Source organism: Anabrus simplex, chromosome 2, assembly GCF_040414725.1.
Source record: "Anabrus simplex isolate iqAnaSimp1 chromosome 2, ASM4041472v1, whole genome shotgun sequence".
In the NCBI taxonomy this organism is placed as follows: domain Eukaryota; kingdom Metazoa; phylum Arthropoda; class Insecta; order Orthoptera; family Tettigoniidae; genus Anabrus; species Anabrus simplex.
In genome coordinates this window covers 975,968,265-975,981,128 of record NC_090266.1, presented here as the reverse complement: position 1 = coordinate 975,981,128, position 12,864 = coordinate 975,968,265, and the positions used below count along the sequence as shown (strand labels likewise).

Genomic DNA, 12,864 nt, shown 5'->3' with positions numbered 1-12,864 from the left:
TCTATCATTTATACGTTTTGATTAAGGGTCTAAAGGTTCTTTTGTAGGCACAAAAGTAAGAAAATGTATACATCAATTTTGAAGTAATCTGCAAATTTTAAGATGAAACAAAATGAAATGGCGTATGGCTTTTAGTGCCGGGAGTGTCAGAGGACATATTTGGCTCGCCAGATGCAGGTCTAATACCAATATAATACCAATATAAATGGTCCGTTATTGGACCGTATAAATTTGCTCATTCAGGACAAATATTTCAGATTCCCTATGGGAATCAACATCTATATTATCAGATGCAGGTCTTTCGATTTGACACACGTAGGCAACCTGCACGTCGTGATAAGGATGAAATGATGATGAAGACGACACATACACCCAGCCCCGGTGCCAGAGAAATTAACCAATGATTGTTAAAATTCCCGACCCTGCCGGGAATCGAACCCAGGACCCCAGTGGCCAAAGGCCAGCGCGCTAACCATTTAGCCATGGAGCCAGACATTTTAAGATGTACTTATAACATTTTTGCACCAAAGTATGAAAAAATAATCATATAACCTATTTCGGTCTACTTTAATGTAAATGGCAGTCAAAAAGTATTATATATTGCACCTGTCCCAGGCCTCGACAGAGTACAAAGTATAATATCCTGCTTCACAAATAAGTCACAGATGGAAATCTCACGGATGAAGAACTTCGGAAATCAATCTCGGGCATCGAAGTCCCATCCTCCCTACTTGCATTCAGTGCAACGGCTACGCTCGAGAGCATACGGGTCATAGTTATGTTCGATAAATAAATAGGCTTGTGAGATAAATATCTTGAAAGTAGGGCACTGTAGTAAGAGGAATACACAATCTACTAAATAATAAGAATGGTCTTTTACCGACATAATTTTAATCACTGAGAGAAATCATTATTTTAGAATCTTCAGACACACATAATTGCCTGCGTTGCAGTTTTAAAAATTATAATACACTTAACCTTAATGCATGGGTAATGCCATTTAATGTCTTTGTCAGTTCATTGTTCACTCCTGAATTTCATTCTGGCATTCCCAATCTAAAAACACTCAACACCGTATATATTACACTTCACTACAAATTAATAGGGATCTGTCCCTTTCACCTGAATACTGGTATCATTTGTATATCTGGTATACTGAAACATAACACATACATTACATGAAGAAAAGAAAGTGGCAACTCTGATGAATCAGTCTACAGTATCAAAATCGTGGACATGGTTTTTAGCAAGTACACTCCATCCACTCCCCTAATTACGTACCGGTAGTCATGAAAATAGCTTCGTCGCCTAGCACAATAATTCTTACAATGTCACATTAAACATTACTCTACTGCCGAGTATATAGGTATCTCCGAGGTAAGACACTTACTACTAATATAGACAATGCTGACACTTCAATATTGATTAGTCTCTAATTCCACAAACAAACCAACACACAATTGACACACAACATAAACAACAACACAGAGAATATGGTAGAACATTATCCCTGTAAACACACAATAACACACTTTAATGCTCTCCAGAATCTGTGACCTCTTAAAGGTCTTCTAATATTGAGATGAGGACTTTGATACCAGTCAAGTGTTGAACTGCGCCGTCTTAGCTTCGAGGTGCTATCTGAAATTCCCTACTACGACTTTAGGTGCTATCTGAAATTCCCTACTACGACTTTATTTAGATACCCTAATTGGAGGGAATACATCAACTCTGGCTCAATGAACATATAACCTTGCAAGACAAATTACTAAGCACTTGAATATTTAAATACGGTGTTTGAAATGAGTGACATTATCTTGGCCATTTACAGGTGTTCAAGTGGCAAGACATATCCATCATGGAACAAACATCTGAGGGTCTGGAATTTCACTTTCTCTCCCTCTACTTGGGGGCCATAAATCACTCATCTCAAACACACTCTCTCGCCTCAACAGCTGAGTGTGTACGCGCACTTCCACGGACGCTTTCCACATGTCATTCATTTATGTATTGCCTGAGCAACATACAGTACTAGCTTCTCTATTCTTATTATCATCACCTGTTTGTCTTGCACATTCTTTATCTACCATTTCCATTGCCCTCAATTTCAAACACAATTACTTAATATTCACACTACTCAAATATCTTCTAGGATATGTAGATGACCCTCACCAATATGGATTGAATTTATAGCATTACACACACTCGTGTATCTACCTACGTCATTTTTTCGCACCTCGAGCAATTACCTCTTCTTCACTTAACAAAAATCCTCAAACTAAAGGTTTACGTCTATAGGCATGCAAATTAAATTGGGAAGCATCTGAACAAATTTATGTTTGGAACTTAAGAAGATCATAACATCCGAATTCAATTGAAAATATTGTGGAAATTTAATGAATTATTTGAATCAGACCCACCTAAAGTGCTTCACTAAACAGACATACAACCTACAGGGTATTATACACTAGTTCATGCAGATTTCCAGAAGTAAATGTTGTGATTAACCCATAATCACACTGATGACAAGAAATGAAATTAATAAGAAGAAAACTATACCCTTTTGAAACTTATACATCTCGTTACCTACATATTATGTTGGAAATCAAAATGCATTTTTCTGACTTCTTGTACAAAAATTAAATTAACATACTACTGCAACATTGATGGATTTTTATGCCAAGAAATCATTGGAATGTACTTATCATTTTGGTGTGTAACCTGCTGTCCTCTGGCTATACCAGTATGGATTTAGTTATCCATGACTGCTGTCTTGCTGGTAGAAGGTCCTGGGTTCACCCGGCTCTGTGTTTACTCCATGATGTCTTGGAAACTGCTACCTCCAGTCGTCGCATGTCCCACGTTGTCTCTCTACTCAGGAATATTGCTTGCACAAAGGCGCATTCTAGAAGAAGTAGACCCTGGGTTCGAGGAGCATGCGCACATATGTGAACATAAATAGAAGTCGCTCATAAACTCGAGATGGACTACCACAAGTAGGGGTTAGTGTCCCTGAAGATCGCCACTCACTCCCTGTTCATTACAGACATATATTCCCTAATGTTCCTATCCCAACTGAGCGTCACTCTTCACGTATGGCACACATCCCTGGTTGATCTGACGAAATTTATTTTATGATATTTACTGCTTCTAATAACTGCACATGAGCTAATTATGGCACAATGATCATTAGTTCTCTATGCTTAACGTCTCACTGCACACTGACGATTTGCAGGTAACGTAACCTGTTCTTTCAATGAAATCCATTTATTTAGCCCGAAAATTATATTATATGCATTCGCTCCTTCACCGAGTACTGACGTCGGTATTATACACGTCCACCACACAATAATTGTATCTCTACATAAGAACACATAGACTGCTCTATGAAACATATAAGCCTCTGGCTGACAAAGAATAACTTACGACTGAATAGACTCAATAACTTGAATAGAATGGGTAATGACAGGCAGTAGGTTGCTCCTTTTATAGCATATCGGTGGAGTTTGCACTGGAAGTGGTAAGCTCCTCCCACTTTAACATAATCACTCCGCTAGTAATCAACTTCCAAAGTCAAATAAATATTAAAAGTATCTCTATTCACCGATCTATTTTCATCCAAATCGCATCGCAGGTTTAATAGTAATTGCTAAAGCATTACTGCTTCTAATAACTGCACATTAGTTAATTTTGGCACAATGATCGTTAGTTCTCTATGCTTAATGTCTCACTGCACACTGACGATTTTCAGATAACGTAACCCGGTGCATGATGGTGGGGATAACGGGAACTTCCTGCTCTGAGTCACAAATACTCCCAAAGACATCTGGTTTCAGTCAATACGGTGTTATCTCACTGCGTCATTAAGAAGGTGTCCGAGAAGTAACTCATGTCTCTATATTATTAAATACAGTAAATTAGGCAGAGTTTATTGATTCTTTCATATATTTCTCCTGGACCGGTAATGAAATTTTTTATTATTATTATTTAGCTCGCAAAATTTATGGGTTGGTATCCAAGAAATAGGTGGGAAATTGGTGGTAATATCAATTTCATGAGTTGAAATACTGTATGTTAAACACGTCTCCTGACACAGGCAGCCTTCTGAGTGTAGCATCCTAGTTCTGTCTCTCTTACACGATAGAGAGGACGATACCAAGATTGCGTTTACTCACAGCCTCTCCCAGTCTGTACGCAGAACTAGAGCTCTTGCCTCCAAGTTTGTGCAGCGTCGTTTGTATCCCGGACTGGGCATAAAAGTGCTGTTGCAACCAAATACTTCATAGAATGATGCCGAAAACGGCACATATGTCTTACTGGGCTTCATGACATGTCTATTAACATGTTATTGAACGGTTTCAATACACACACTCTCTCTCTCTCTCTCTCTCTCCTTTGGACATATTTAATTTGAAATGCACACTTATAATTACATTAAATCTTTTGAAAACGATATTAACAAATCAAAAATATCAAAAATAAAGTTCCTAGAAGGAAACCATATTTTAATTTCATCGATTACAAATGTTAAGAGCTTAAATATTGATATTAACATAGTTTCTTGTCTGGCATATTGTCATTCATATGTAAGTAATATATAAGAAGCAATATTAAAACACATTCTCCATCACTCTCAAGTTAAATGAGTCATTCTCTAAGAAGAAGTCTATTGAAACACAAGCCTGATACTGGTTTCAGAGATTCACAGTACCATATGCCACTTTTACAAACATACTGCGATGCAAGTTTTTCATTGTATCCTTGAGTTTTGCATCTTTAATTGGAAGATGCAGGCTTATATTGTTACTTGCTGTTCAGGCTTCATCAAATGGAACTCTTCATAGTGATCACAGCATTGCAAGGCATCTGATGTACTTGAATAGCCGAAAATACAATATCTACAGGTAGCACGTTTATCAGTCCAGTAAGAAAAGAATCTTCCTGCTTTTGATCTGACAGTTCATTGAAAGATTTTAGAAATGGAATTAGCTGATTATCGCCATGACTATTCAGACAGTTGTTCTTATATTTACAGTTGTTAGCTGGTTTTCTTCCTGGCATAACCTTTCCTTTGTATCCAATATAAGCTTTACAACATGCACGTTTCAATTCAGCAATATTTCTTTTCCAAGCATTCGGTCTTCCTTTCCTTTCCCTTCCGTTCCTTTCTTTTCTGGTTCATACTTTTTCCTGAATCACTATCAGTTTCTGACTGAACATATTCTCTTCCAGAATCCTCAAGATCAGTAAACTGATCACTATTGCGTGCCATCTTTCTGTCAACTGATGTAAAAAGTGGGGTTCATTATATCAACAGATAAGTGCTGCCTTCTTTCAGAAGTTAATAAAACTATCTTCAGGGCAAAATACAGATATCTCCAGTATTTATTCCCTTCCACCACCAAACTGATATAATGGATAAGATTCTAAAGCTTATAGAGGCTCGTATAAGAGTAGGAGATATCTCTTACTTCTGCTGAAAGGAGCGCAATTTTTTTCAAGTTGATTTACATCGCACTGACACAGACAGGTCTTATGGCAACAATGGGACAGTGAGGGGGTAGGAGTGGGGAGGAAACGGCCGTGGCCTTAATTAAGTTACAGCCCCAGCATTTGCCTGGTGTGCAAATGGAAAATCATCTTCAGGGCTCCCGACAATGGGGTTAGAACCCAATTTCTCCCGAATACTGGCCGCACTTAAGCGACTGCAGCTATTGAGCTTGGTACGCATTTATTAACCGTTTATATAGCATTATAAAAACGATTTATAAGAAAAGTGAAGTTATCCCTTTCTTGCACCAAGATCTTCAATTGTAACTACCTTTAATTGCTGAAGTGTTGAAAGTACAACGGAAGACATCTAAAAAAGTGACTCATTAACTTCTCTCGAAACTATGCCAGAGATTTAAACTTCAAATATAAAAGTATACAAATCAGCTGATGAACTGACTGTATGCCAACAGCAGAATATTTGTAAAGGATAGCAATAATGATTACGAACATTGCAAAGACTGGTACCTATCTTGTCAGCGAAATACCTTATATTCTCTTGAAGTCTTTGTCTTTAACTAAATTGGAAGTGCTACTGTTATTGTATTGTCTATTTAAAGAAATTGTTTCCTTCATAATAGTTGCTACAGATCTTAAATGGCTTAATAAAATATTGTATCTATTACCTATATGAATGTAAATGTAGAAAGTGCAAAAGGTATAATATTGTGTCTTTTTTAAGTATCCTTCCAGCAAAACTACAGATGTTTATTTTTTTTATTTTTATTTTTTTTTGCTAGGGGCTTTACGTCGCACCGACACAGATAGGTCTTATGGCGACGATATAGATGTTTAAAGAAATGTAATATAATTTGCTGTTTCCCCCAGCCCAGATATTAAAGAAGGTAAATCTAACCTACATAACCTACAGTATGTAAATCTACCGAACACAGAACTACTCAACATAAAATTTTAAAAATAATCACTATAATCATGATTACTACTTACAAACATCAACACGGATATTTTCTTTTACATTAACTAGATCACTTGCACACCATATTTTTCTGTTATCCTAAGTATTAAGTACATTAGAGTCCTGTTTAACTAAATCTTGATTAAGTGAATTTCCAGGTTAACTGAATTGCTAAAATTCATGCACGATATATTAAAAAGGGAAAACTCACTAAATTTTATGTTTAATACACCAACAACAATGTATTGTACCATATTTGTTTTGTAACTTTAAAACTTTTTATTCATTCAAAAATACTAATCATAACTATTACATATCTGTAAATAACACACACTGATCTTTGAGAGACCAAAAAGCTTTAAAGGGACATTAACTGAGTTGACATTGAAAAATATGGCTTCCTTCTTAACAAAGTATGTTTTGGCCCAACTGTTATTTATCAAAGAGTAAGTTCATTGTTTATGGCATTGCTTCTGTTATAATGCGTTGGCTGTGTGCAAACATCCAGCCCACACAGTAATGTGCACACTACAGTACAGTACTATTTTTAGCTTGTGTTGCATACTGCACCCCATCAAGGTTGAGAGACTCCTGCCACTTGAGTTTCTATTCCATTCACTGGGTGATATCTTACTGTAAATTAATCCCTGTATTTGTTTTGATAACCAATTATTCTGGTTTAACCAAATTTTCACTCAACCAAACCACCATTGGTCTCATCAAGTTCAGTTAAATGGGACTTGGACTCTAGTGAAATAAAAATTCCAGATAGACTAGACTGGTTTATTTAACTGCTGTAACTGTTTCAGCACTGAAGCAGAAAATATATGCCGTCCACAATGAGGCTTTGGATGTTGAAACATCACCTCCAGTCAGGCCTGTGGTTGGAAGCGCTGGATCTCCAAGTAATCCATCGCAGCCTCAAGCCAGCATTTTAAGACCAGGACGAGCCCTCATCAACCCTTTTGATCCATCTCATGTTACAATTAAGTTGACTTCAAACAGGCGGCGATGGACTCATATTTTTCCCAAAGGTAAGCCTGTATGCTATCCCAATTTTTTACCCTTTTTAAAATTTAATTTTGTTACCTGGAATTTAATCATAATTAGCTATTATCCCTTGGACTGATAATTCTGAGGTGTAAGTTCAGTGGTGATTAGTAGAGTCCAACAGGAGGTAGTGGAGGATATGGTTGTACAAGTTGTGTATCTGTCTAAAGCATTCAGTAGGGTAGATCATGAAATACAATAGTACCAATAGAAATACTGTATTTGCTTGTATTATTTTCCCTCTCACTTAATTTCCCCACTCTTAATTTTGAAATGGAAGTTTGGAAAAAAATAAAAATTTGTATAATTTTCCCACCATGATTGTGTAAAGGTTTTCCATCATCAGTGAGGTTTTCTTCTCTTCCTTTTCTGGAGAAATGTGTAGTTGTGAAAACATTAAGGCTGCAGCTAGATGGATGTTTCAAAACATAATTTTCATCTGTTGAACACATATCTTCACTTTAGTCCCATTTCCCGGTATGGGGTCAGGGGATGAAGTGAGATGAAATTATAAGCCTTCTTTTTTTAATGGCTGAATGCCTGTCTGTCGCCGGTCTCAATTGAAAAGCTAATGAAGATAAAATGAATGAATGTGAATGAAATTGGGTAAGGAAATGGAAAGAATTGACTGTGGCCTTTGGATAGGAATTGTCTTGGCATTTGCCTGGAAGTGAAAATGGGAGACCGTTAAAAGCCATTCTCAGGACAGCCGACAGTGGGTTTCGAACCCACTCATCTCCCAAATTCAGAAGTTCATTCCATAGCCGTAGCACGTTAACACAGGCGGCCACTCCATTTGGTTATATTCATCTGGTGAATAACACAAGCAATATGCACATAGTGGTGTGCAGTATAAAGTTGCTAGATGCTGCAGAAATTAGTTGTAGTGGTGTGCAGTATCTTGGTACAAAGCCATCGTCAAGGCCATGACACATACCCATGGGTTGCAGCCCATAATCTTCCAGTAAAGGACATGACCTTTAGCGGAGCGACTGGGTCAGTTGCCCAGTATTTAGTATAACCACCACTTTCTTTGCTGTTTCTGTTCACAACGTCATCTGACAACCAATAATGAAACAGTCACTTATGATGTTATGCATAATCCTGTTATGACATTTCAGAACCATTAATTTCGCCAAAGCCAGGCTGAGTGGCTCAGACGGTTGAGGCACTGGCCTTCTGACCCCAACTTGGCAGGTTCGATCCTGGCTCAGTCCGGCGGTATTTGAAGGTGTTCAAATACGTCAGCCTCATGTCAGTAGATTTACTGGCACATAAAAGAACTCCTGCTGGACTAAATTCCGGCACCTCGGCATCTCCGAAACCCATAAAAGTAGTTAGTGGGACATAAAGCCAATATTATTATTATTATTATTATTATTATTATTATTATTATTATTATTATTATTATTATTAATTTCGTCTAAAATGCACGACAGCCTACACCAGTACCCTGCAACAAAGGCAACTGCATTAAAAATACATTGTGGAGACAGTTGTGGCCTTCTGACCCGAACTTGGCAGGTTCGATCCTGGATCAGTCCGGTGGTATTTGAAGGTGTACAAATACGTCAGCCTCGTGTTGGTAGATTTACCAGCACGTAAAAGAACTCCTGCGGGACTAAATTCCGGCATCTCAAAAAAACCATAAATTTACTTAGTGGGACATAAAGCCAATAACATTATTATTATGGCACGTTCCAGAAATTCATGATTTATTTTAAAGATAACTACACTACGTACGTTATTTAACATAGAGTCTAGCCAGGGTGAATGGAATAAAATGTTGTGTTGATTTTCATAAAAATTGTTATATTTAACAAAGCCTGTCTAGTCATTGCCCTAGTGTTTCAACAGCTGGTCATCAGTTTGTATGCAGTGTCTGAGATGCACTAGCAGCTTCACTGCAGTAATGAGACTGCTCAGCAAGCCACTCATAGTGTTGGTCTCCTAAAACTTTGCTAATACTTTTGTAGTAACCCTGTGGAAGACGTGCACTTGTTCTATATCATATACTGGTCCGTGTGCTAATTATTTTTTTCATTTGTAAGCGAACAGTCATTGGAATAACATTATTATTATGGCACGTTCCAGAAATTCATGATTTATTTTAAAGATAACTACACTATGTACGTTATTTAACATAGAGTCTAGCCAGGGTGAATGGAATAAAATGTTGTGTTGATTTTCATAAAAATTGTTATATTTAACAAAGCCTGTCTAGTCATTGCCCTATTGTTTCAACAGCTGGTCATCAGTTTGTATGCAGTGTCTGAGATGCACTAGCAGCTTCACTGCAGTAATGAGACTGCTCAACAAGCCAGTCATAGTGTTGGTCTCCTAAAACTTTGCTAGTACTTTTGTAGTAACCCTGCGGAAGACGTGCACTTGTTCTATATCATATACTGGTCCGTGTGCTAATTATTTTTTTCATTTGTAAGCGAACAGTCATTGGTAAAGAAAGTGGGAGTTACAACACACTGTTTAAATTGGAGGTTTGTGTAGAGCCAAGAACACATAATCTACTGATGTAAAAAAAAAAAAAAAGGTGTCTTAGTGTGCCAAGAACAACCTTATTATTCCATGGACCTAAATCAGGCCAATATCCATAAACTCAAAAGGGATTGTTAAAATATGTAACTGGATTAAGAAACAATGGCTCTTCAATTTGACCAAAATGTTCCAGGTGTGCTGGAGATCGTAGAGAAAAGCAATATAGGAATCTCAAATTTTAAAGAGCTGAGGGCATCTTTGTAGATTTAGAACAACCTTTCTCTTCAAAGGAGGGGAGGACATCTGTATACCACTGATTGCCAAAAGACCATACCAAAGAAGTATTGAAATTACATTGGTATTTTAGATCCAAAATGAAATTTACATAATCCCCCCATCTTTTGAGGTTAAAAATTACTTTTTAAAGCAGCAAAATTATGCAAGTAAATACAGTAGATGGGGGTAGGATTAGGAAGCAGAATTATGATCTGATATAAGTGTAACTTTGAGCAATTAACAGCAACATTAAAATAAATTAAACTGAAAACATAGAAAATTATTAATTAATTTTCAGTTAAAAAATATGTTTTAAAAATCACGTAAAACAAAACGACAACTAAAGATCAAAGATATGGAAAGCAGAATGGTCCCTACTAGGTGTGGAAGAACTTCTGTGGGCTGAACTTTAACAGAAAGTAATTTTTCTAAGAGAACAATTTATTTTAACATAATTGTTATTTCAAAAATAGATTCATGAAAATAAAAGAAACATAACCAAAAGGTAATAAAAAAGTGAAAGGTAAACAGATTAATTTAAACTTACTTTACGATGGAAATCACGAGCAGCAGACAAGGACTTAACCTTCAAACATACGTACTACAGAACAAGGAAATTCGTTTAGTATTAACTCACATTTAGAAAGGGTAATGGGTGATATACGGAAACCCTCCCTCAATGCTTAACATTTATTTTGCAGTAGGCTAGTCCTATATCTAGATTTAAATTACAAATGATTGTTAAATTTACATGTTAAGACCATGAAAATAAACAAGTTGAGAAGGGGAAGGGTAATCACTTCTTGGATGACGAAGATTAGAAGTTTACGTTTCGTTAGTTAAACAGAAATTAGCAGAGGCAAAACCTGATGGGAAATTCAAACTAATGTTATAAAACTGATATTTAAGAAAGGTTTGCCTTGATCAAATTTGAAATGGGAGCAATTGACAAATTACCCCATGAAGTTCTTACAACCTTTTAGGCTAAATAGATCGACAGGTAAACTCTTATAGTTAATATTACCTTGAAAATATAGGTTAAACTTAAGTTAAATCAGAAAAAACACTGATTGCTTACCCCAAGTGAAGTTATGGCCCCTCATGAGTACTGAGCACACAGACAACACATCTGTACATCCGGATTCTCAAGTTCAGAATAACAACACGCTGCTACATGCTTCCCGAAAGTGGCACGTGCTAGGTTGCAAAACAGGAAACAGCACAGTAGGAAAAATAACCAATGAATGCACGAGTTTACCCTTTCAAATTTTCTAAGCCAATTACATTTAAATATTTCAGTGGCTGCTGGTCACCTTGTCCTTGGTAACTTTTTCAAAGCTTGGAGATTTGTTCAATCAAAGCATGCTCCAGAAAAGTTGTCACGGGCAGTACAGAGTGTCCTGCGAATTTCAAAGATTAAAATTAATTGAAATTTTTGACGATCTTGAATATTCTTGAAGTTTGCCAAATATTGCTTTACAAAGGAAATACAGTACCTACCAGGTGTATGCATAAGTTATTGCCAGTTTTTGTGGTAAAGAAAACAAGTAATTTTCAATATCTTGTAATGTCAAATATGGACAGAAATTAACACTCGCAGCACACGGCACATCCTTCCCCAATGAAAATTGAGCCAGGGATCAATAAAAAACTTTTACATTTGGAACGTCCATTGTGCTTCGAAGTATTCCACCTTGTCCTCTGGTTTCGTTGTTACAGATGTTGGGCCATTGACATTGGCCGCTGCCAACAACACCTAGAACTGCCTTACAGTCCATCCTAAACAATCTGGTAATTTTCAGCTCAGCTCGCCCATGTAGTGAACTGACTGGGAATGGAGACAGTGATGTATCACCCTGGATGGCATAGTAACTACAGAAAACTGGAACATAACACAAAACCAGTAGAAGAAAGCCTTCGCTCAAGGCAATAAGGCAATACCAGCGTCCGGAGAAGTTTTCACACATTTGGGTAAAAATGTATAAACGAAGAAATTAAAGAAGTGATTTCTTAGATTTTTGTGTCTCATTTGAACAAGACGATAGTACTTCTAACTCTCCTCCAATTTTTTTGAGAGTTCCATTTTGGTTTATCCAAGCCTAACAGTTCTCTCACTGAAGAGCCTAGCTATCCCAGGGCAAGCAAAATTTAGAAAAAGAATAGAAAACCAAAAAGAAAAATGCAAGTTTTTTTCCCTAGTGGCTTTACGTCGCACCGACACAGATAGGTCTTATGGTGACGATGGGATAGGAAAGGCCTAGGAATTGAAAGGAAGCAGCTGTGGCCTTAATTAATAATTAAGGTACAGCTCCAGCATTTGCCTGGTGTGAAAAAAGCCAATATTTACCTGTTTACCCATATTAAAATTTTACAATGTCCACTTACAAGGATGTTACACTTTTAAAAACAAACCTTAGAGGACCAGTTATTACAGAAAATAACCCTTTAAACAGTACAATTCAATTTGTACTAATACGATATGCAAGATACTGACAGTAACATCAAATGCAATACCTACCAGGTGTATGCATAAGTTTTTGCCAGTTTTTGTGGTAAAGAAAACACATAATTTTCAAATC

General features: G+C 36.8%; 1 protein-coding gene across 3 annotated transcripts in view; it reads left to right on the top strand.

Annotated features, from left to right (window-relative positions):
* Nucleotides 1-12,864, top strand: part of Iml1 (GATOR complex protein Iml1) — a 724,094-nt gene that overhangs the window by 268,264 nt on the left and 442,966 nt on the right. For all 3 annotated transcript variants that reach the window (XM_067141784.2, XM_067141783.2, XM_067141785.2), the window contains exon 12: nt 7,276-7,500. In XM_067141784.2, coding sequence (XP_066997885.1) covers nt 7,276-7,500 — 225 coding nt within the window. The remainder of the gene's footprint in view (nt 1-7,275; nt 7,501-12,864) is intronic.